Here is a 25,506-nt window from a genome sequence, read left to right as displayed (position 1 = left end):
GGGCAGAGAGGCTGGGGGGTGGGGGACGAGGAAGCCCCCTTTTACGACAAGCCCTGCCATGTGGGGGAAACATGCATGGGGCTCACGTACGATTTTTATTTTAAAGCTAGTTTCAGAGCCAGGGATGCAGGTCAGGTATTAGAGCACAGGACTCCGGCATGCAAGGCCCTGGGGTCCCCCGCCCCACCCCAGAACCACAGGGTTGGGACCCCTAGCAATCAAAGCAAATGGAATTTTTAAATATTGTGAACTAACATAAAATAAAAAAGTTAAAAAAAACCCCAAATTTTAAAATGTTGGGTCAGGAGCAACGGTATAGCGGGTAGAGAATTTGCCTTGCACGTGGCTGACTTGGGTTCGATCCCTGGTCCCCCATCTGTCCAGAGCCCACCAGGACTGACCCCCAAGCGCAGAGCCAGGAGTTTTGACATCACTCAAACCCAGTGCGGTGGATATGCCGATTCTGTTTTACCGGTGAGCAAACTGGGGTTCAGTGAGGTCAAGAAGCTTATCAGGGGCTAAGTGGGGAGGGGGTTGGACTTGCACGAGGCATACCCAGGTCTGATCCCCGGCATCCCGTGTGCTCCCTGAACACTGCCAGGAGTGATTCCCGAATGCACAACCACAAGCAATCCCTGAGCATCGTTGGGTGTGGCCCAGAAAACAAACAAACAGCAAAGAAGAAGAAGAAAAAAGAAAAAGGAACTTCTCTGCATGCGCACAGCTCAGAAGGGGCAGACAGGGCTCTAGAGAGGCTGGCGCTGATGCCTGGAGCCCAGCCATGGGTCGGCTCCACCTTCCCTCCTGCCAGCACAGCCCTGGCTCTAGCCTCCCAGGTCTCCAGACACCCCAACCTCAGTTCTGATTCGATGCCTCAGAGCCTCTGGCAGGAGCACTGCTTACAGGAAGGAGCCGGAAGCCTGGGCTCAGTCACAAGGCAGCTGGGCTTTGGGAAAGTCAATGACACGCACTGTGCAAGCATGTTCTCAGACGACTCCCATCACGGGCCGCTTCTCCAAGGGTACCTGAGAGCACCAGGTCCCCGGCAGGGACTCCAGGGGGCGTGTGCTATCGTGGGGGCGGGGGAGCAAGGAGGCCGGCAGGTGCCCCAAGTTCATCTCCGACAGAAAAGCCAGCACAGATGCCCCGACACTGCCCGGTGTTTGGGGGAGCAGCCCCGAGGCCTCCTTACCTCCATGATCTCGTTGTTCTTGATGAGCAGAGTCTCGGGCCCGCCGCAGTAGAGATACTGCATGACCAGCTGCAAGAAAGAACGGAGGGATGGAGCCTTGCAGCCTGCAGGCACAGAATCCCTGAGCCCTGGGGCTGGAGGCGGGGTGTGCAGGGCTCAGTGAGGAACAGAGATAGGTGAGGAGGTGTGTGTGGGGGCGCTCAGGTAGAGTAGGAGCAGGTGAGGCGACCAGCCCGCGGGGTCCCGGTCTTGGTAGAACCGGCTCCTGGGTGACGTCTCACCCCTCTGCCTGCAACCTGCCCTCTTCCCTGTTGGCAGCTGGGATGCCCGGACTTCACCTCCCTCCGCGTGTGGACCCAAAGGGACACGGGACACGGAGCTCAAGTTCTCCAGGGGACAGGCAGCCAATGACACCGAGTGGCTCAGGAAGGTGGCATAGGAAGGATGGAGTCATCAATTCTCCACGACTCGGGTGGTGCTGGCAGGGATCAGATAAAGGGAAGTGAGGCAGAAGGGGAAGGACAAATACCGGATGATGCCACTTATCTGTGGGACACAGAGCAATTGGACAACTGGGATCGAAGGTGGGCCAACGCTAAGCCCTAGATTGTAGAAACGAAAAGGCCTCGGGAGGGAGAGAAATTGAGGCAGAGTAGGTAAGAAGAGGAGGGTGGGCGGTCACAGGGGCCGGGCTCACGGGCGCGGAGATATCAGCGATGGAGACACATGGGGAATGTTTATGCTGGACCCAGGGCCAACAGCACTAATTGCAGGAGACTCAAGACTTAAAAATGACCTGTAAGGAGGCAGGCTGTGGGTGGCAGGGCCCTGGGGACACTGGTGGGGGACAGTGACACTGGTGGTGGGGCTGATGTCTGATCATTGGGTGCCTGACCTTTGAAATCATGATGCCTTCATACGAAAAAGGAAGTGGAAGGACGGGGCGGGCCCGGGAAGGTGGGGTCTCCTGTTACACAGCAACCCTCCTCTTCGGCTGGGGCTCCTGGGCTCATGACAGGCCCCTGGGCTTTTTAAAGGCCAGAGACCCCGAGGCCTGAAGTCGGCCCCGCCAGGCTCACCATCCCTCACCGAGGTGATGAGGCCATGACCCTGCGATGGTCTCGCTTCTCTTGGAGGCTGCAAGGCCTGGGGCAGGATCTCACCTCCCTCATGGCCATCCCCAGGGCAGTCCCTGCCACATCTAGCTGTTGGGAGAGAGCGGCCTGCTGTGAAATCTGCTCAGGCCTCTCGCGGGGAGGAAGTCTCAGGTCGTCGGGAAGTGAATGGGGAAGTGAATGGCCCTGGGACCCTCTTTTGGGCCAGATGCAGCCCACTGAGATCAGATGCAGCCCACCGAGGCCAGAAGGCACAGCCCCACCCTTGCCCTGAGGAAACCCCAGAGCAGGGACAGTGCCCAGGGCCGAGCAGTGCCGAAGTCTGGGCTGCTGAGCCCACCAGCAAACACTGGAAGGATAATTCCAGGGACCCCCAATTAACCCTGGCTAAAGTCTCCTGTCTAAGTCTTGCCCACTCCTCAGCCTTGGACACTGCATGGTTTTATGTCTCCTCCAGGAGGCTCTCCCAATCTCCTCTACCTGAGAAACGCCTGGGCCTAGGTTCAGTTTTTCTTGAAAGCCGCCCACATTGTATTATAAATGACAAATGACTCAGTGTTACCCAGGAAAGGGACTTAATCCTTCCACCACAGTAGGTGCTCTACCCAGCACATAGTAGGTGCTCAATTAGGCTGCAGAGATGCGTGGATTTGAAGAACAGGGGCAGTGTGAGGAGGGGCTGCGCTGGTCCCCAGGAAGACAGTGGAAGGAGTGAAACCTTTGTGCCCCGAGTGTTTCCCCCGACTCAAAAATCTGGTTTTCCGACCACAGTGGGACTCACATGAAAGATGGGGTACTTCACATAGCCGATCTCAATGCAGGTGCCATCATTTGTGGGTTTACTCGAGAGGAGCGCTTTGAACCTGAACATGAACACAGACAAACTTACAAACCAGCCTCCGGGTGACAGATGGGGTGTCATGTCCCCTCCCTCCACCCTGGAGAACAAGGACACATCCGTGGATTTCTCAGTTTAGTTGCTGCCTCCTTGTGACCCCCAGTCCCCTCCATCCAGGGTGAGATGCCAGACTCCTGTTTGAAGGCAAAAATCTCAACTCAAAAACAGGAATAGAGGGGCTGGAGTGATAGCACAGTGGGTATGGTGTTTGTCTTGCACGCAGCCGACCTGGGTTCGATTCCCAGCATCCCATATGGTCCCCTGAGCACCACCAGGAGTAACTCCTGAGTGCAGAGCCAGGAGTAACCCCTGTGCATTGCCGAGTGTGACCCAAAAAGCAAGCAAGCAAACAAACAAACAAACAAAAACAGGAATAGAGGGGCTGGAGCCATAGTACAGCGGGCTGGTCCCCAGGGAGACAGTGGAAGGAGTGAACCCTTTGTGCCCCGAGTGTCTCCTCCGACTCAGGTTTTTGCCCTGCATGAGGCCGACCCGGGTTCCATTCCCAGCATCCCAAACGGTCCCCCGAGCACTGCCAGGAGTAATTCCTGAGTGCAAAACCAGGAGTAACCCCTGAGCATCCCTGGGTGTGATCCAAAAAGCAAACCATGAAACAAAGAAAAAAAAGACAAGGAAAAAACCCCCAAAGCCCCCCAAAAACAGGACTGCAGAGAGGTCCCCATGCAGAGGGCCGGGCTCCGTTCTTAGCACTGCTGTCCTCTGACCATTGCCAGGAGCGATTCCTGAACATAAGAGTCAGGAGCTACCTTCAGCACTCCCATGCGTGGCCCCTAAACCCAAACAAACCATATAAAACCCAAAACAAACACACAAAAAAATCCCCCTGAATCAACCACCAGGAGTGGAGAGAGAGCACAGCGGGGAGGGCGTTTGCCTCTCTTGTGGCCGATCCAGGTTCGATCCCCGGCATCCCATGTGCTTCCCTGAGCACCGGCAGGAGTAATTCCTGAGCGCAGAGCCAGAGGTAAGCCCTGAGCATCGCCAGGTGTGGTAAAAAGTAAATGAACAAGACAAACCCAGAAGACCGCATTCATGTGGTGGGATTGATAGAGTGGCCACACTGGATGGGTGACATACGGAAATGTCCCCCCCTCACTGTCTCGAGTGGACGGTCAAGTCCAATGCCCGGGAGTCACATGGCGGTCAGTCACGTCTGGAACTGGCCCTGTCTACCGCCTGCCTCCTGGCCACCATGTGTCCGTCCTCCGGTCTCTCTGGGCTGCCCCTTGGGGCACCTTATAGCTTGGACTCGGTGTCTGTCTGTCTTATCTGTCTGTCTGTCTGTGATGGGGTCCATTCACTCCATGTAGCATCCCCAGTGCCACGCGGGATGCAGCGAGAGTCTCAGCTACCTTCACTGTGAGGCTGTGTGATGTGGTGTTTGGGGACAGTGGGGTGACCGCCCCCTTTGGTCATGCCCTGCACCCCCCCAGCCTGGGTTTGGAGAGGGTCACTGGCCATCGGGATGGATGCTCCTGGTTCAGTGACACTGTGGTCACCTCTGAGCCTGGCCCCCCACATACCTGGGTGAGGCCGTGAAGAGCAGCACTTTGTGGGCGTAGAATGGCCGGCCTTCCACCAGGAAGGTGACGTCCGACATCTCTTTGTTGTTGAGGAAATGCGGATCTGCGAGAGGAAAAGGAGGCAGGGGTCCCTGAGTGGCGGTGTCCCCTCTTCCCCAAGGAGCTCACGGCAGACCCAGGGGATAAAACGCTCTTCGACCCAACGGATGGACGGAGGGACACACAGTCACCCAGATTCCCAAGTGCCGGAAAGCTCCTTGCTGTTCTGCCGCTGAAAATAGTGTTTCCTCTCTAAGGAGGGGCTTCCGGGGGCCAGGGGCCAGGCAGCTAGGGAACAGGTCAGCTCTGTCCTCCTGGGGGCACTGTCTTGGGCTCAGTGCCCCCACTGCAGTGGTCAGAGGGAGACCCGGTGGTCTGCCAAGCAGGCGGGCACACGGGGATGCCCTCCACAGACTCAGAAACCCCAAAGCCTGGGTATCTCCTGGCCCTCCACCATGGAAGAAACTTCAGAAAGATATGAGGGAGGTGGAGGAATGGCCTTGTGGTGCCCAGGAGGGGACCCGGACCTCCTGCCCACAAAGCCAGTGCCTGGCCCGCTGAGCTCAGCTTGGGTCCTCACAAATGTAAGCTTGGTGGAAGCTTACATTTCAAATGCATCCCGGGGGGACCGGGGAACATGGCTTCATGGCAGAGCGACTACCTCAAATGGGTGAGGGAGTCATCTGGGGTCTGTTCCCAGCACGACCCCCTGCCCCATCCTAAAAATGTCAAAATCACCTGTCATTCCACCTTTGAAAATTGTAAGTGCCAAATCCCCCAAACACTTCTAAAATCACCGGGGGAGAGAGAAGAGCGCTAACTTATACTCGCTTGCTCTCATCTTTCAAGATTTTTTTTGGCGGGTTTTCCTCTTGCCAGCAACCAGCCTCCCTCGGCTCACTCTGGCTCCCGCCTTCAGCAACCTCCACTCTGGCTCCCAGAACTTCCGACACCCCAGTCTTTCTACCCAACCTGCCCGAATTCACTGGGAGGGCAAGAGGACCAGGCCTCCCAACCTGCCCCAGTCTCCACCCCTCCCCAGGACACTGCACTTGGCGGGAGGAGTTGCCTGACTCTCCAGGGATGCAGCAGGGAGACTCTCATGGATCATTTATGATTCACTTTTCTTGAAAGCAGGTCCCCAAAGCACTACTTGATGCCCGGTTGTTATCCTCGCTTGTAAGGCTGTACTGAAGATGTGAAGTACAACACACTCCATACCCTGTTTATCATTCTATCCTATCCCCAGTTCCTTTCCGAGCCAGAGCTTCGAGCCTCTCGGCCTGTCTTCCCAGGGAAGTACAGTCTCAGGCTGAAAACTAGGCTTCTAATGGCCAGTGAAAGAAATCTCAGCAAATTTGGGAAGCAAATTTTTTTTGCTACAGAAATATCAGCAAAGCAGAGTTGGTTCTGTGCCATTGATTCTGACTCTGCCAATGTCTGCTCCAACCTCCACACTCAGGGACTATTGCTAAGTTCCGGCACTGGGACCAGTGTCCAAAGTCATTTGATTGGTCTTTAGAACTTGCTGCATGGATAATATTTTAATTATCATCTCTTTTCTACATGGCAGCCATATATATGTGGGGTTGGTGCCTCCTGATTTATTCATGTGACTGAGCACAAAGGGAAATCAACGGCCTTTGACTCAGATGCTGCTAAGTTTTTCTTTTAAGCAAAAAGCTGTAATTGAAATTAACAACCTTTTTTTTTAAATTAAAAAAGAAAAGGAGTAAAGGATGGAAGGGAAGGAAGAAGGAAGGAAGAAAAAAGGAAGGGAGGGAAGGAAGAAGGAAGGAATGAGGGCAGGAAAGAATGAGAAAGGAAGGGAGGAAGGAAGGCGGGAGGAAAGAAGGGAGGGACGCTTCTTTTTGTGGGGAAGGGCTGGGTTACTCTCAGAGGTGCTCAAAGCTCACTCCGTGTGTGGCGCATACAGGGTGCAGGGGACTGAACCTAGGTTGGCCACATGCAAGGCCAGTACCCTCCCTGTTATACTGTGGCTCTGGTTCAGCTTCTTCTTTTATTTTTAAATGGCAGCCTTGCCTGGCAGAGCTGGGAGACAGGACATGTGTGAACTCAGGACCGACCACACCTGGGCATGTGCTCTGCCACTCAAACCATCTCACCGATGCCCAGTAAGTTATTTTAGACGGCATCAAACAATGACTCAAACACAGCTCTGTGGATCCAGCCTTTCCCTTACTTGAAAGTGGCTCATGTGTTTCAAAAGTCATGGTTTGGGCCAGGGAGCCACTCCCAGGGCTGAGTGTACCTGGTGCAAGGTGGGCCCAGGCCTGGATGCCCGATGACACCACCTGGTCCCCAGGAGCACCGAGCCAGGAGCAGCTCGCGAGAATCACCAGGTGTGGTCCAAGAAAACAAAAACCAACCCAACAGAAAAGGAGTGACTTGGCTGGGTGCAGAATTTCAAATATGTTTCTCAGCCGTTTTCTGTCTTTATAGGAAGCACAGAGTGGAGCTCAGGAGGCCGGCACCTTCGCTGGAAAACAAATCCTCTCTACTGAATACTTCATACCTCCCAGGCGACCAGGGGCCAAGCTGCTGAACAGCAGCCAAACAGTGCTGGGCCTCCTGTGCCAGACTGTAGCCCCGGGCACCCGGGGTGGACTCAGTCCTGCTGGGAAGGCTTCTGAGCAAACCCCAGGGTGGGAGCCGTGGGCAGCAGGGCTCTAGGTTTCAGCTTCCCCAGGGGCAGGCCCAGAGCAGTGACCTGAGACTTGACTGAGAAGCGGGCCTGAGCCAAGTCCTTGGCTGAGCCAGCTCAGAGCAAATGTCTGGAAAAAACAAGCAGTGATCGCGGCCATGCTCATGGGATTCCCAAGCGTCCTGTCCATTCAGCGACGATCTCCTTGCGTAAAGGCACATGCATGTGCCTTTACGCATTTGCATCTGTGCAAGTGTACGCACGTGCCTGTGTTTGTGTCTGCATGCATCGGGGTCTGAGTATGCACACACATGCATGTCTGAGCACGCGTAGACACGTGTGCATGCCTGCGTGTATTGGGGGCTGTGAATGCACAAACATACATGCGTGTCTGTGCACGTGTATACATGTGTCTGCCTGCACATGTGGGTGCCCCAGGCTTCTATGGGTGTGCACGCTCGTCCCTCTCTCCTCCTAGTTCCATTAGAGGGACATTATTGGCTTGTCACCAGCCTCTCCTTGCTCCTCCTGAGGGGGCATGAGGGATTTTTGAGTTTATTTTTATTTTTTTTGCTTTTTGGGTCACACCTGGAGATGCACAGGGTTTACTCCTGGCTCTGCACTCAGGAGTTACTCCTGGCGGTGCTCAGGGGACCATATGGGATGCTGGGAATCGAACCCGGGTCGGCCGTGTGCAAGGCCAACGCCCTACCCGCTGTGCTATCTCTCCAGCTCCGGGACTTTTGAGTTTAAAGGGAGCTGCCTGGCATAATTCTGCCTCCTCCCGGAAGTATCTGTCTGCAGAAAATGCCAGGGCTCAGGAAGGCCAATGATTACCAGGCCCCATCTGTGACCATGGGGGTATGTCCCTCATCTATAGGCATGGGGAGGGGGTCGTGAGGTGGAAGAGCACAGGCCCCGGGGGTGTCCCTCGGGGAAAACAGGTGCTCTCCTATCTCCAGTTCCCACCTTCTAACCCCACTGCCCTGGGGTCCTCCCATCACAAACCCAGGCAGGACCCCGAGCACTCACCCAGGCGCGAGGTCTGTTTCCGCTTGATCTCCGTGAGCTTGGGGATGGGGTAGGGCCCATAGCAGTGCGTGAAGATGACGCACAGCTGTTGGCTGATCACCTCGTTCTGGAAGAGAGAGAGCAGCTCACGTCGCAGGGGGCTGCCGGTGGGGCTTACCCAGCGGTTGCACACCCACTGCCCCCAGGAAAAGGGCGTGTGTAGGGGGCTCCTGGGAGGTCTTAGGCAGCTCCCTGGCTGTGTGGTCACTATTTCCCGTCCATTCCTGACCTGAGCCAACGCTGTCGATTTGTTCGAGTGGGCCCAGTAACGTCTCCATTGTGACACTTGTAACTGTGTTTGGCCTATCAAATACGTCACGGGTAGCTTGCCAGGCTTTGTCGTGTGTGCGAGATACTCTCAGTAGCTTGCTGGGCTCTCCGAGAGGGGCGGAAGAATCGAACCTGGGTCAGTCAGGTCATGCAAGGCAAACGCCCTACCTGCTGTGCTCCAGCTGAATTTATCATAAATCCTCTCTTGCCTGCACCATTAGCTCTTCATTACAAAGTCCTCATTTCCCCTCCAAATACACCTCTCCTGGTACTCCAGAGTTTTGGAAGCTGTAAAATTACCCTGAGTGCCTGCATCCTGGGCACCAGCACAAATTGTTCCTGCCCCGCATGCTCCAAGATCCCAACTGAGTTGCTTTCTCCAGAAAAGTAGGGCAGGGCAGAGCTCTGCGAGCCAAACTTTAGCCGCCCGCCTGCTGGCTGGAGGAAGACCATCCCTGTGAATTTTTGGGGGGTTGTGAGTCTGGGGCCCAAAGGCAGCGGTGCTCAGGGCTCACTCTCGGCTCTGTGTTCAGGGAGCACTGTTGGCAGTGCCTGGGAATGATCCGGGATGCGGGGGTCAAACCAAGGTCAGCCGCGTGCAAGGCGAGTGCCTCTCCCCGATTCCTCTCTCCAGGCTAGGAGCCTGTTTCTGAGGTGCTCCCCCGCTCCCCCCCCCTTTGCATCCCCTAAGTCCATGAATCCTTCTCCAGATGCAGATAGGTGAAGGGAGGTTACAGATCACTGACGTTTTTAACGGGGGTGAAGAGACTGAAACGGGCTGAGAGGATGAGCGAGAGAGAAACTTGGTGGGGCTGGAGTGAGAAGCACAGTGGGTAGGGCATTTGCCTTGCACATGACCGACCCGGGTTCGATTCCCAGCATCCCATATGGTTCCCCTGAGCACCGCCAGGAATAATTCCTGAGTGCACAGCCAGGAGTAACCCCTGAGCATTGCTGGGTGTGACCCAAAAAGAAAAGAAAGAAAAAAAGAAAATTGGGTTACTGCACAGTTTGGAAGCATAGACGCTTGTAAACAAAGGCCGATACATAGGCATCAAGATGGGCAGGAGCGCAGAGAGGGAGTTGGGGGAGGAGAGAGTGGCTGCCCCTCAGAGGGACCCTGCTTCTGCTTTTTCTTCTGCTTTGTCTGTCTTTGTGAGTGGTTTGGGGGCCACCCTCAGCAGCGCTCAGGGAGCTACTCCTGGCTCTTTGCTCAGGAGCGACCCCTGGCGGTACATGTGGAACCTTATGTGGTACTAGCGATTCAAACTGGGGTCTGTAGGATGAAAGACAAGTGCCTTCATCCTTTCCCTCTTTGAGCCTGCTTTTCTTTTTTAATCTATATATTTTTTGCCTTCTTCTTTTTTTTTTTTTGCTTTTTGGGTCACACCTGGCAATGCACAGGGATTACTCCTGGCTCTGAACTCAGGAACTACTCCTGGCGGTGTTCAGGGGACCGTATGGGATGCTGGGAATTGAACCTGGGTCCGCTGTGTGCAAGGCAAACACCCTACCTGCTGTGCTATCGCTCTAGCCCCCTAGTCTATATTTTCTACCAAAAACAAATGCTGCTTTTTGTAATAAAAAAGATTAAAAGAGGGGATTTGGGTAAGTAATTATGCCTGTGGTTCAAGGTATTCTTCCTTTTTAAATTATTTTATTTTGTTTTTTTGGGGGGGAGGGTCTCCCCTAGCTGTGTTCAGGGGCTATTCCCAGCTCAGTGCTCTAAGCACAGGTCAAGGCCACCCCAAGAAAGTGTGCAAGTACACCTTCCCTAAAGCCTCCGGAAAGGAAACGGCTCTGCAGACACCTGGATTTGGGTGCCGAGAGGCCCCCAGCAGAGAACCAGCAGTTCTGAGCCGAGAACCATACGCCCAGACTTCTGAGGCACAGGGACCAGGAAATAACCAACCAGTCTGTCTTTAGCTGCAAAGTGGTAGCAATTTGTTACTGCAGCAATGATAGAAAAAACGAAAATGGCAAGAAAAAAGGCGAGCAGAGATTCCCAGACTTCTTTGGTCAACCTCTCCCTTTTCAGAAAAAAAAAAATCAGAGGCTTCTCCCATCCTCACTGGATGGGTCCAGCACCCCAGGGCAGGGATACCACGGTGGGAAATGATGACTCGGAGTTTGCTCCGTGGCACCATGCTTCGTGACCCCTGTGAGTCATCTCTGCTGAACTGGATCCAACAAGCCCTGGCTGATGTTAGTCAGAGGGCAGAGGGGCCAGGGGGAGACTGTGGCATCGCCTCATTTTTCCGTGAACCTAAATTCTGAAAAGTGGAGCCTCTAGTTAAAAATCTACCTCAGCACTTAACACAGTAGCTAGGATACAGAATCAACTTGGGTGTCCCGTTCACAAATTTAAAAAGAGGAACTCAGTGGGGACTAGCCAACAGGTCCCTGTCATCCGACCTGACTATAATACGTGGCATTTTCCCACTGGGTCTATGGGGCAGGAATAGTTATGAACAAGCAAAAGAAGGGGGGGGGGTAGATCGTTTAAGAATTGGCAAGAAATTCAATTTTATGTCCTCACTATTTTTACTGAAATATATGTTTATGGCTTTAAAAAATTAAACAAAATCTGTCCTCCGAGGCAACAGAATAATGGTGACAAAATCAGTAAAGATTGTAGCCAGGAAAGGTGGAGATCAAAGTGTCCTGAACTTTAATCCTTCATTATCCCAGTGGTCTGCTTAAGATAAGCTGTCCCCAGTGCAACAAACTATCAATCTATCCACCCACTTTTGCTTTTTTGTATTATTATTATTTTTTAAATTATTTTTCTTTTTGGGTCATACCAGGTGATGCTCAGGGGTTACTCCAGGCTCTGGGCTGGAGCGATAGCACAGCGAGTAGGGTGTTTGCCTTGCACGCAGCCAACATGGCCGACCTGAGTTCGATTCCTCTGCCCCTCTTGGAGAGTCAGCAAGCTACTGAGAGTATCTCGCCCGCACAGCAAAGCCTGGCAAGCTACCCATGACGTAATCAATATGCCAAACACAGTAACAACAAGTCTCATGATGGAGACACTACTGGGCCTGCTCGAGCAAATCGATGAACAACGGGAGGACCGTGACCGTGACTCCAGGCTCTGCACTCAGGAATTACTCCTGGTGGTGCTTGGGGGACTGTATGGGATACTGGGGATTGAACCCAGGTCAGATGCATGCAAGGCAAATGTGCTGCCTACTGCACTATTATTTCGGCCCCTATCCACCCACTTTTATCCATCCATCCATCCATCCATCCATCCATCCATTCATCCATCCATCCATCCACACATCCATCCCTCCGTCCCTCCCTCCCTCCCTCCCTCCCTCACTCTCTCCCTCACCAATCATCCATCCACCACTTTCCACCATGCCCCCCAACCTTACATCTGTCCATCCGTCCATTTAGCCACCCACCAATCTACCCACCCATCCATACATCGTCCATCTATCCACCATCCATCTATCCATCCATCCCTTTATCTGTTTATCCATCCTTCAAATACTTGCTCAGCATCTTCTGAGTGCTAGATGCTGTGTGAAGGGTTGAAGGGTGATAGTGAGACATTCAAAGTCAGCACCTAGGATGTGGCTTTTTCTGAAGTGTTCCGACTGCTTCTCTTTCAGAGACCGGAATGCTAAAAAAAAAACAACCCTCGGGCTGTGCCCTTGAATTCACCCATGTGTGTGGAGGCACCTGCCGGTTCCTTGGACTTGAGATGGTTCTTCCTAGAGTGGTTTGGGAGGCCCCCTGGCAGTGCCTCAGGCCTAGCCAGTGTCAGGTCGACTTCCCAGCACTGCTCAGGGGACCACGTGGTACCAGGGACTGAGCCTGGGCCATTAGCACGACTGTGCTCAGCCTGTTGAGCTTTCTCTCTAAGTATTTCATTTCTATGTCTTTGTTTGGGTTTTGGGGCCATATACAGTGGTGCTCTAAGGATGCTCCTGCCTCTGTGCTCAGGAGCTGCTCCCAGGGGTGCTCGGGGTATTGCACCAGGAATCAAACCAGGGTGGGTCACATGCAAGATAGTGCATTTTTTTTTAACTTTTTGGGTCACACCAGGCAATGCACAGGGGATACTCCTGGCTCTGGCTCTGCACTCAGAAAGTACTCCTGGCGGTGCTCAAGGGACCATATGGGATGCTGGGGATCGAACCCGGGTCAGCTGTGTGCAAGGCAAATGCCCTACCCGCTGTGCTATTGCTCCAGCCCCAAGATAGTGCCTTTATTCCCTTGCATTTCTCTGGCCCGAAGATACTTTTAAAAAAATTGCTTTATTACAGCTTAGGTAATATGATCCTGTTTAAATTTACGGTACTGGTTTACAGAATTATAGCACACCTGTCTCACCAAAGTGCCCATGAGCAGCACGGCTGTCTCTACGTCACCTCTGGTCTGACCTGCACCTCCCTTGGTCCCCCAATACACCTTTCCCCCACTGCTTGTTAATCAATTCTGTAATCCAAAGTCAAGGGCCTTTCATTGCTCGGAGCTGTTTATTCCCTGGTCCTCTCTCTCTCCTCCATAGATGAGTGAGATCATCAGGTATTTGTCGTCTCTCTGACTTATTTCACACGATGCCCCCCAGTGGGCTGGAGCAACAGCACAGTGGGTAGGGCGTTCGCCTTGTACGTGGCCGACCAGGCTGACCCCAGTTGGAGTCTTCTGCCCCTCTCGGAGAGCCCGGCAAGTTACCGAGAGTATCCCTCCTTCACAGCAAAGCCTGGCAAGCTACCCGTGATGTACTGGATACGTAACACAGTAACATGTCTCAGGATGGAGACATTACTGGGCCGCTGGAGCAAATCGATGAACAACAGGAGGACAATGCAACAGTGCTACAGTGACCCCCAGTACCGCCACACAGAGCAGGCTGCAGGGTTTCATCTGTCTTACAGCTACATAGTATCCATTGTCAAACACTGTGTCTTCCAGTTACTGCACAGCCACCCACCACCTAGGCATCTCCAAATCACAGTGAGTCACAGATCAGGTCCATTCCATCCTGCCTTCTTCAGCTGAGGGGGGGTGGGGGTCTAGTGCTAACAGACTCACAGGCTAACCCAGTTCCTGCCCACAGTGACCTCTAGTCCACTGAGGGCACTGTAATCCCTGCACTTGGCTGTTAGTGGATGCTAAGTCTCCCGTCTCCACCCCCCCCCCCCCCCCCCCCACACACACACTGCTGGGAGCTAGGTAATCGGAGTAAATCCTCCTAACCTGTAGGAGGTCTCCATCCCTGACACCCTGTAGCCCTCTGAGCACTGCCAGTCAGCACCTCTGGGTATGTTCCCCCATAACCCACCCCAGCAACAGAAATAACATTATTGCTTTCTTTTCTAAATGAGTGAACACCTAGCAACAAGGCGCTGGCCTTGCATGCAGCCGACTCCTGTCAACACTGACAGTTCCCCAAGCCTTGCCTGGAGTGAGTCCCTGAGCACAGAGCCAGGAGTAAGCTCTGAGCAGTTCAGGGTGTGGTCCTCAAACAGTAATAAAAAAATAAGTGCTCATGTATTTTGATCGTATACATTTCATTCATAGCAGGGGACTCAGGCATTCTTTGAATGAAGATAATAGAACATCTTCCTTCTAAATATGCCTAAGAGAATGTCACTGTCACTGTCACTCCCATTCATCGATTTGCTGGAGCGGGCCCAGTAACGTCTCCATTGTGAAACTTGTCACTGTGTTTGGCATATTGGATACGTCATGGGGAGCTTGCCAGGCTTTGCCATGCAGGCAAGATACTCTTGGTAGCTTGCTGGGCTCTCTGAGAGGGGTGGAGGAATCGAACCTGGGTCAGCCAGGTTGGCCATGTGCAAGGCAAACACCCTACCCACTGTGCTATCACTCCAGAGAAGGTAATTTGTATTAAGAAAAATATAAAGTAAATAAGAACCAGTGCAGTGGCAATATCCTTTAGATATAAAAGAGAACTCAGATTTCCTCAGATGAAGGGAAAGGAAAGGATTATGCATCACCAGGAGATTTACCCAAAGAGTGGCTGGGATCCCCTAAACCAGTGTGCCTCAATGGGGAGCCTGATGCTATCTGGACAGTCCAAGGGTGGAAGCAGAGTCCTGGTTAGCACAGGATGGTTAGGGGGCCAACTAGCAGGACCGGGCCACGGGAAGTAAGATCGGAAGTGGGTCAGGGTTAGGATAAGGTAGAGAAACTGTGGACTGGAGTAGTGGCCTAGAACCACTGACCGGTGGGCTAGCGAGGTCAGCGGAAACCATGGTCTACCCCCTTGGCTGACGTATGCTGGTCTAAGAGAATGGAAAGGGCAAGAGACGGAAATGATGGTAAACAAAAAGATGGTTAAACATACGAGATTTTGGTTTTGTATGAGAGAGTAAGAAAGCAATTGTCTGCCATAGAGGCAGGGGGTGGGGTGGGGTGGGGGTGGTGTGAGGGATACTGGGGACATTGGTGGTGGGAAATGTGCACTGGTGGAGGGATGAATGTTGGATCATTATATGACTGAAACTCAATCATGAAAGCTTTGTAACCGTATCTCACGGTGATTCAATTAAAAAAATACATGCCACTTTCTTGAGTTAACTAATTATGGTCTGTGCAGTAGTGTATGTATGCTGTCGGAGGAGGAGGGTTTTTTTTTTGTTGTAGTTGGTTTTTTTGGCCACACCCGTGGTGCTCAGGGTTTACTTCTGGCTCTGCACTCAGGAATCACTCCCAGTGAGGCTTAGGGGACCATATGGGATGCTGGGGATTGAACCTATGTTGAGTGCCTGCCAGGCAACTGCAGTCTCACCTGCTGTACTATCTCTTTAGCCCCTGTCTGAGGAGGTCTCACATGTCCCAAGAGTAATATTGGAAGACAATAATGTCAATATTGGGGGATGGAAATAGAGAGAGGGTTTCTGTACTTCAAATGACAAAATGCTGGCCCCAGTCCATTGTGCACAGACCTCCTCTCAAACCATGGTTTACAGAGACACGCTCAGGAGAGCAAGAAAGACGGAGTTGAGAAGCATCCTGAGGGCTGGGCAGATAGCGCCGAGGGCAAGACCCTTGCCTTGCCGGTGACTGTGATAATAGTTGGATCTGGGAACTACCCAAGGTCTCCCAGGAGTGGTCCTGAGCACAGAGCCAGGTGAGGTTCCTGAGCACTGCTGGGTGTGTGGCCCCTGCCCCCCAAGAAAACATACGAGGAGTACTTGGAACACAGAGGGAAAAAAAAGAAAGCGAGACCAAACAGAAATTTCTAATGGTGGGGTGAGTGGGGGAAGAGGAAGTAGCTTAGCAGAAAAGCACATGCCATGCATGCCTCTAACCAGGGTTCAATCCCCAGCACCCACACACAGGACCTATGCACAAAAGATGAGAATGAGAATCAGACACTTAACTCTTCCAGCATCAGGAAGTACAGAACGAGGGCTGGGGAGATAGTACAGCAGGTATGGTCCTGCCTTGCACACGGTTGACCTGGGTTTGGTCTCTGGCTCCCTAGAAGGTCCCTTGATCACCACTAGGAGTGACTCCTGGGCACAGAGCCAGGAGTAAGCCTGAGTTTGCACCCCCCACCCCCACCAAAAAAAAAGAGAGAAGCAGACAAGTATAGCGTAAATGGTCTAAGTATGCCAATTAAAAGGTAGCTATTAGCGCAGTTGATGAAAAACCCTAATATGTGCTGTTCCTAAGAAACTCACTTCAAATACCAAGAAACAGGCAAATAGAAAGTGAGAGGATGGAGGAAAAAAAATACCCAAACACTGATCAAACACTGATCAAAGGAAAGCTGGAGCGGCTATATTAACATCAGATAAAGCAGACTTCAAGGCAAAGGAAATGAGCAGAAGCAGAGAGGGGCATTATGTGAAGAGAAAAGGGCTAATTCACTGAGAAACCCTGGCGAGTCAGCGAGGGGTGAGCACTGGAGCTACAAACATGAGAAATGAGAACCGAGAGGAGGAAGAGAGGCATCCACAACACAGCTGGAGACTGTCACTCCTTTCCTGTGTGATAAAAATGGTGCCCAGCAACCAACAGCCTCTCAACCAACAGGGTCTCACTAGCAAGCACACCCTCCTTGGCAGTAACACATCCTCACTCCCCAGTGCTCTTTGACTAGAAGCTGAGAGAGCGTATTTCAGGTCATATAACCAATCTCCATGGGGTGTGGTGACACTCAGAGATCACTCCTGACCGGGGCCAGGAGACTGTATGGGGACTGAATCCAGGTTGGCCATGTGTAAGGCCTACCTGCTGTACTATCTCTCCAGCCCCCAATGTGTGAAGGGATGGATATAATACATACTGGTTCTCTTACCACAATGGAACTAGAAATGAATAATTCAGAGCTAATAGGAAAATCTCCAAACACTTGGAAACTCACCAATATAGCTCTAAATAATCCATAAGTCAGAAAGGAATAATACATCACACAGAACGGAATGGAAGCAAAACCAAAACAGGGAAAAATATGTGGGACACAGGCCAGAATGGTACTGAGGAGGAAAGAGAGTATGAAGAATGAGTCTCAAATCAATAGTCTAAGTTTCTAACTCAAGAACCCGGGTGATGGTGGGGAGGTGAAATAAACTCAAGTATAAAGAACAGCGATGAATGGAACTGCAAACGGAAATGAAGTCGAGGAAATAATGAAAGATATTTGGTTCTTTGAAAAGATGAATAAAATAGCCTCAGAATGAGGATGTGACTCAGAGGCAGAGCACTTAGGGCGTGAGGTGTTGGGCTGAATTCCCAGCACTGCATGGTTCCCTGAGCACTGCTATCAGTGAGCTCTAAGCACTGAACAGGGGATTAGGTCCTGAGCACAGCCAGATGATGCACCCCAAATTAAAAAAAAAAAAGCAAGACAAAAGTCAAATTGAAAAGTCTGTAGGACTGAGGAGCAGAAGTGAGCTCACAGATGAACAAAATCAGGCATAAAAGCGCCGCCCTTTCAGACTCCACGGACGGACCCCACACACGCAGATCTGACAGCACAGATAAAATCAGATTCCTTGGCCAGCATGGTCACCTGAACTTGCTTGGCCTTTAGTAGGCAGTCTGAAGAGCTCTGTGGCTGTTAAGGGAACTGAATTCATAAGAAAAAAGCTCTCCCCTTTTTGGGCTTGGGGAAGAAATCCGCATGCCGAAACTGAAAAGGGAAGATATAAAACAATTTTTATTTGCAGATGACATGGTTGACTAAGTAGAAAATCCCCCCCCCCAAATCTACGAAGAAAAACTCCTAGAATAAATGAGTTCAGCAAGATCACAGGATAGAGGAGACACAGCCACAAATTAAACATATTTCTATATACAACAGTGAACATAGGAACAACAAAAAAGAGAAAAATAACAATATCATTCATAATTGGTCAACAAAGAAATATGTATAAATCCAGGAAAACATGCCTCGAACTTGTCTGCTCCACACCACAATAATGATGAATGATATCAAAGATCTAAACACATGTTCAGGGACCAAGAGGCTCAATATAATAGAGAAGCCAATTCGCCCTAAAGTGACAGGTGAATGCGATCCCGTCAAAAGCTCAGCAAGCTTCTTCTTGTTGTTGTTGCTGACAAAGCATTTCCCTCCTAAATTTTATGCAAAAGGCTAACAGTTAAAATAATTTTGTAAAAGAAGACTAAACTGGGAGGAATCAGGGTACCTAATTTCTTTTTTCTTTTTTTGGGTCATACCTGGTGTTGCTCCGGGGTTACTCCTGGCTCTGCACTCAGGAATTACTCCTAGCGGTGCTTGGGGGACCATATGGAAACCTGGGGATCGAACCCCAGTCAGCTGCATGCAAGGCAAATGCCCTCCCTGCTGTACTATCGCTATGGCCCCAGGCTACCTAATTTCAAGATTTATTATAATTTTGTTTGTTGGCCACACCTGACTGTGTGCAGGGCCTCCTCCAGGCTCTGTACTCAGGGATCACTCCTGGCATGCTCAGGACCATATGAGATGCTGGGAATTGAGCCGGGGTCGCCCACGTGCAGGGCAAGCTCCCTACCAGCTGTTCCATTGCTCCAGTCCTCACGATTTGTTTTATAGCTACAGGGATCCAGACTGTAAAGAAGGACAGACACATAAATCACCAGGACAGAACAGAGAGCCCAGAAATGGATCCCCCAAATATCTCTATTTTTTTTTAACAAAAGTGCAAAAGGAATACAACGAAGGAGAATAATCTTGTTAACAGACAGTGCTGAAGCAACTGAACCATCACTAATGAAAAGATAAAACTAACCAGCCTGGAGCCAAACAAAGCAGAAAATGAAAGCCTCCAGCCCCACACCTCATGCAAAAGTGAATTCAAAATGAACCAGAGAAGTAACTGTAAAACATCCAGAAAACGCACACACACGGAAATAGTCACTTGAGGATAGGCGAAGAACACTGGAGAACTTGACATCCCAGGCATAATTTCCATAAGAAAGGGAGAGAGAAATCAGATTTTGTCCAAGTGCAACACTTTTGCTTTGTACAGAGCTGGAGCGATAGCACAGTGGAAAGGCATTTGCCTTGCACGCAGCCAACATGGCCGACCCGAGTTCGATTCCTCCGCCCCTCTCAGAGAGCCCGGCAAGCTACCGAGAGTATCTCGCCAGCACGGCAGAGCCTGGCAAGCTCCCCGTGACGTATTCAGTATGCCAAACACAGTAACAACAAGTCTCATGATGGAGACGTTACTGGGCCCGCTTGAGCAAATCGATGAACAATGGGAGGACCGTGACCATGACAGAGGTTATGAAAAGGATAAAGACAAGCTATAGGAGCGTGTCGAGAGCACACGGGTAAGAAGCCTGCCTTGCATGCAGCTGATCCAGGTTCAGTCCTTGGCACTGCCGATAGTCCCCTGAGCTTCACCAGGAGGGAGCCCTGAGCACTGCCGGGTGTGGGCCCCCAAACAAAAACAAGAGTAAGAGAAAACAGGCTGGAGAGAGGCTCAAAGGGCAGGAGCACAGGTCTGCGTGCTGGGGGTCCATCCCCATCAACGCACCATCCCCTTGAGCTCTGCCAGGAGCGACCCCGGGTACAGAGACAGGCACAGTCCCCCTGCGGACTGCCGGGTGGGACACTCACCCCCGCCAAGCAAAAACAGCAACAAAACGCTGAATGGGAGAACTCACTTGCAAAGCATATATCCAAGAGGGGGCCAGTGTCTACCCATAGAAAGATCTCTCACAGCTCAACAGTAAGAAGGCAAACCGTTTATTTGGAACGTGAGCAAAACACACGAAGAGACCTTTCCCTGAAGGGGACCCAAGAGCAAACGTATGAGGTGAAGTCTGGCATCCCCAGACATCCCAGGGATGGACACTCAGGACATTCAGCAGCGTTAGTGGAGAGACGTGAAGGTAAACAGTGAGTGGCCACTGCAGGGGCAGCGTGGGCAGCGTGAGAGCTCGGGCAGTGAGGACTCCAAGACATGGCTCTGTACTCTGCTGGTGGGACAGTAAGAAAGGGGTGGCCGTTCCGGAAGCCGGTCAGCCGCCTCTTTAACAAGGAAGCTGGAGGACATTTCCTTGCACACAGCTGACCCAGGTTTGGTCCCCAGCACCCTCTCTGCTCCCTCAAGCCTCGCCAGGAGTAAGCCCTGAACACTGCCGGGTGTCCCCCTCAAAAAATCACCCCCAAACCAAACACATGGGCCGTGAGTGAGACAGGAGTTAAGTGCCTGCCTTGCACACAGCAGAACTGGGTTGGATCCTGGCCACTTCCTGGTTCCCTGAGCACGGCGGGCACAGTCCTACAGGCCTCTAAACACTGCTAGCACCCTAGATACTGGGTAGTATCGGTTCCTGAGGACCTGACTTCCATGCTGAGAAATGCCCTGGGCCCCCTAGGTCCTGCTTGGGAGGGCCTAGACTTACACCCTAGCGCTGGAAACCCTCCCCACTGCCTACAGTAGACCTGCCAGGTAATACCACATTGCACCCCTAGGTGTCACCACAGAGGCCTTGGAACAATGATCTGGAGACCAGGCCCAGCAGAGCTCAGGGATCACTCCCTGTATGGTATCGGGGCTCAAATTCCGGTCAGCCACGTGCCAGGCAAGTGCTCTAACTGCTATACTATCTCTTTGGCCCCCGACAGTTTTTCTAAGCAAATCTCAGACATAAATGGGCATGCACAGTCATTCACACAGAGTGACACGTGGATTCTCTCTCTCTCTCTCTCTCTTTGTGTCTAACACACACACACACACACACACACACACACACACACACACACACACGCACACACACCACCACCACCACCACCACCACCACCACCACCACCTGGCCTACCAGTGGGAACTATAGGCATGCCCGGCATCCTCACACATGCCCCGAAAGTGACTGACATTCTGACATTTGATCTCACACTAGCTAGGGGACTGGGCTGCAGGGACTGTGGAAGGCAGTGAGGTGGGGTGACCTCCAGGGCACGAGTGCGGGGACCAGTGACCCCTTCCCCGGTCATCTCACGCCGCTCTGAGCCTGCCCTCCCTCCCTCCCCAATGCATCACGTTTCAAAAATAAAAATAAACACTGCGGGCACAGCACAGGTGGGGTGGTCTCTCCCCACCTTTAGCACGAGTCCCCCATGGTAGAAGGAGTTTTTCCTCCCGGTGCCCTGTACCTCGTCACAGAGACGGCTGCCTCCCAAGTGACGGTGCAAGTCACTGAGCAGCTGCAGCTGGCCGTGACTCTGGGCGGGCAGCCCCTTACCTTGCTGGCCTTTAGGATCTCAAACATCAGGGGCAGGCCCTGGGTGACCAGCTCCTCCGTGTACTCCTCCTCTTGGATGGTCTTGAACTCCTTCAGCAGGCACTGGATGAGGGGCCGGCGGTGCTGCTGGAATGCCACGCGCAGGGACTCCAGCCACGTGTGCAGCGTCCACGGGACACCTGGGGGGGCAGGGCGGGGCACAGGGAGGGAGGCGGGAAACAGCCAAAGGAGAAGGCGCTTGTTGAGGGCCTGGCCGGCCCCGACTGACTCGGGAGGGCAGAGCCCATGGCCACGGCGGGCGCTGCTCGAAGACGCACAGTTGCGGATGTGGAAGCTTCCCTGTCCCCTGCTTCTCTTGGCTCTGGGCGCCCGCGTGCTTCTCTGGAGGAACTGCACACAGACTGTGAGGGGTTGGTGGTGGTGGTGGGGGGGGGGGGCGTGTGCTCATGGACACCACCAGCTCCTGGGCTTTGTGGGGAGCAAGGCTGACCGTGCAGCCCTCCTGCACCTCAGGAGACTGAGCTCTGATCTCAGCATGGCTCACTGTTGTGGTGGCGACAAGCCCCCCTTCCCCAGCCTGCTGCTCCACACTCCTGCGAACCGCCTGTCTCTCCATTCTCACCCCGGGTGCACAGCGAGGTTTGCCAGACTGTTCTGGTTAGCCTAGCGGGGCTGGGCTGGACCCCCTCCAGGGATGGGGCTCTCCTGCTTCCGGCTCAGGGCCCCCAACTCCTGCTGGGTCAGCTCTGCGAGTGAGGCGTGGCCACGAGGGCTCGGCCTCCAAGGGGCCTGCTCCGTGGATCTGGGGGGTCGCTGCCTGGGATGATTGTTAAATATAAAGATTCCAGCCTTTGTCCATCCAGACCCTTGACAGCAGAGCCTCTGGGCGCAGGGCCTGGCACTCTGCATTCACACAAGCTCCCAGATACGAAGGGGAGGGCCTCTCCCAGGGCCCCGAGTCGGGCCATCCTGGAAGGATGACAGAAGGGTGGGACAGGGGGCTGGCAGGACGCTGCTGGCTGTGGACACAGTAGGGTGGCCTAGCCTGGAAGTGGCCCACCTGCAAACAGACCTCATGTGTGTGTGTGTGTGTGTGAAGTGTGATATGTATCTGGTGTGTGTGTGTGTGCAGTGTGGTGTGTGGGTATGGAAGCTGGTGTGTGCGTGGGGTATGGTATGTGTGTGGAATGTGGGATGTGTGTGGAGTGTGGTGTGTATATGGAAGGTGGTATGTATGGACTGTTGTGTGTGTGTGGTATATGTGTGATGTGTGTATACTATGGTATGTATGTTTGGTGTGTGTGAGATATGGTATGTGTGTGAAGTGTGGTGTGTGGCGTGTGTTTGTGTAGAGTGTGTTGTGTGTTGAGAGTGTGTCTTTGTGGAATGTGTGGTATGTGCAGTGTGTGTCTTGTGGAGTGTGGTGTATATGTCTGTATGGAGTGTGGTGTGTGTGGTGTGTGTGTGGATTGTGGTATGTTTGGTATGTGTGGAGTGGAGTGTATGTGTGTGGTGTGAGGAATGTGTGTGGGTCTGTCGCATGCCTGTGTGTGTGAGAGAGTGAGACTGTGGTATGTGTGTATGGGTGTGGGTACGGTGTATGTGGTGGAGTACGGTGTCTGGTGTGTATGTGTAGAGTGTTGAGTGTGTGTAGAGTGTGGTGTGTGTTTGTGTGGTGTGTGTGAAGTATACTGTGTGTGGAGTGTGTGGTGTGTGTCTGTGTGGAGTGTACTGTGTGTGGAGTGGAGTGTGTGGCGTGTGTCTGTGTGGAGTGTACTGTGTGTGGAGTGGAGTGTGTGGCGTGTGTCTGTGTGGAGTGTACTGTATGTGGAGTGGAATGTGTGGCGTGTGTCTGTGTGGAGTGTGTGTGGCGTGTGCGGTGTGTGTGTGTCTGTGTGGGGCCCACACTGACCTATGCTCCGGATATCTATCGTGACATCCACGTAGCCATGCTCAGCGCTGTGATACATGGCCTCCCTCAGGGCTCTCAGTTTGGCCTTGCTGTTGCGGCTGGCACACAGGGGGGGCGGGGCCGTCTCGGCCAGGTCAGTCCCCTCGGCCAGAATCTCCTCCAGGGACAGGATATCACTCTTCTCCTTCTCTGGCTGAGCGAGCAGTTTGCGGAACACATTCCTGTCAATCATAAACCCAGAGAGGGACACTCAGAGATGGAAGGGCTTGGCGGGGCTGGGGGTGGGGAAGGGGGGACCCCCCTCCAGGACTGGGGTTCTGGAGAGCATGAACAGGGGTGCTCCATGGTGCAGATGGAGATGGTGGGGGTGTGACCTGGCTGTGTTTCCTCAGGATGACTTGGTGCTCTCTGCTTTCTGCAAGCATCTAGAAGGGTCTAGAAATCTCCACTTTGACTCCCTCTGCACTTTCCAACCACAGTGGATTTTGCTTTCCTTGGGGTTTTGTGAGGTAACATGGATGGGAAAAATCCTGGAGGGAATGTTGATGAGAGGTAGCCTAATGGGGGGGGGGGGGGATGTGATCATTCTGTGCCTAGTTCCTCACTTCCAGTCTGCCCTGGGAATGGACGTTGACCCACCCCGGTAGAGGGGTGCTCTGTGAGGGGAGACACGGGGTGAGGGGAGGACAGTCCCAGCCTCCCTGGGCAGAACGTGCAAGGTGTGACGTTGGCTCCTGGCAGACGTGGGCCTTGAAGGCCTCTCGGGCAGGGCCTGGGCCTGGACTGCTGTGGACCCCACATCCAGAGAGGGGGGCGGGTCTGGGCAGGCCTGGGAATCTGCATGTTTAACAAGCACCGCTCGGGGCCTGGGCTCCTGGCCCAGCCTAGCCTACCTGTGTCCATGGGCCGCGGCCTGGCTGAAAGAGTTCATATCCCCCTGCGGGGTGGTGGAAATTCCATTCCTGTACATGGTTCCTATCAGGGGGTCTGCGCCACGCTCCAGCAGCAAACTAACCAGCTCAAAATTTCCTGCAAGCCCAGAGAAGGGGGTTTCAGAAGCGGATGAGGCAGACGAGCACACAGACAGCGTGAGCAGGGGTGCGGCCGCTCGCCGCCGAGCCTGAGTCCCAGGCGCTCTTACCCACGGCGGCGGCCAGCTGCAGGGGCGTCTCCGAGTAGTTCTCCTCGCCGTGCTCCACCGAGCCCTCCACCTTGGCCCCCGCGTCCAGGAGCAGCTGCGGAGGGAACAGCCGCTGAGGTGCCCCGGGGGGGGGGGGGGGGAGGCGTGCACGGCCCGGAGTTGTCCGGACAGAGGGGTGGAAATCGGTGAGACGGGAGTGTCCCCCCGGGTGACCGCCTCCCGCGGGGTCAGTGACCACGTGCACAGGCTGTGGAGTGACTGTTGCCTCTCCGCAGAGGAATTCAGGGCTCCTGGAATCTTCTAGAAGCCCAGTGGGGACGGTCCTCCAAGGGGGGTGGGGGTCCCCTGGGGCAGCAGCCACAGCACTGCTGAGATGCTGGCCCTCAGGTCCACCCTGGTGCCCACTGACTCTGCATTTTAAACATGATCTCAGGGTGTATGTTGAACATACACGTTTTTAGAAACCAGAAACGCACTCTCTTGTCAGGTCAGTCATAAAAAAGACAGATCGTCAGAGACACGACTCCCCCCGCCACTCCCCTGCCCCTTTTGTCTTTGAGCCACACCTGACAATACTCAGGGGTTACTCCTGGCTCTGTGCTCAGGGACCATTCCTGGTAGTGCTGGGAGGGACCATATGGGATGCCGGAAATTGAACCCAGGTCCGCTGCGTGCAAGGCCAAGTGCCCTCCCCACTGTAACCTGATCCGGGTTCCCATCAGAGACATTATTGAGAAGCACAGACTCTCAAGTTCCAACAAACCTGGCACCCTGTGGGCCAACTGGCGCCCAGACTCCCTTCTGGAACATTCTGGGGGGTTCAGAACATAGCTGAGCAAAAGTCAGCCTTCGGGGCCAGCAAGATACAAGACTCAGGGGGCAACGGGAGCCAACAGGGTGTCTGCTTGGTCTGACTCGGTCCTGGGCGTCCCCTGAGGACTCAGGCCTAATTTGGAACGG

The 25,506-nt window shown here is 53.3% G+C and overlaps 1 protein-coding gene across 4 annotated transcripts in view; it reads right to left on the bottom strand.

Annotated features, from left to right (window-relative positions):
* The window catches only part of ABTB3 (ankyrin repeat and BTB domain containing 3), a 258,895-nt gene that overhangs the window by 5,008 nt on the left and 228,381 nt on the right, over positions 1–25,506 (bottom strand). For 2 of the 4 annotated variants that reach the window (XM_056115281.1, XM_056115275.1), the window contains 8 exons: positions 24,547–24,640; positions 24,299–24,434; positions 23,406–23,626; positions 21,494–21,672; positions 8,486–8,591; positions 4,750–4,852; positions 3,089–3,170; positions 1,193–1,261 (listed from right to left, as the gene is read on the bottom strand). In XM_056115281.1, the coding sequence (XP_055971256.1) occupies positions 1,193–1,261; positions 3,089–3,170; positions 4,750–4,852; positions 8,486–8,591; positions 21,494–21,672; positions 23,406–23,626; positions 24,299–24,434; positions 24,547–24,640 (990 nt within the window). The remainder of the gene's footprint in view (positions 1–1,192; positions 1,262–3,088; positions 3,171–4,749; positions 4,853–8,485; positions 8,592–21,493; positions 21,673–23,405; positions 23,627–24,298; positions 24,435–24,546; positions 24,641–25,506) is intronic. The other 2 variants (XM_056115290.1, XM_056115285.1) reach the window with 1 other exon arrangement.

This window comes from Sorex fumeus, unplaced genomic scaffold (genome assembly GCF_029834395.1).
Source record: "Sorex fumeus unplaced genomic scaffold, SorFum_2.1 ptg000003l, whole genome shotgun sequence".
NCBI classification, from domain to species: domain Eukaryota; kingdom Metazoa; phylum Chordata; class Mammalia; order Eulipotyphla; family Soricidae; genus Sorex; species Sorex fumeus.
This window is presented reverse-complemented; position numbering and strand designations above follow the sequence as displayed.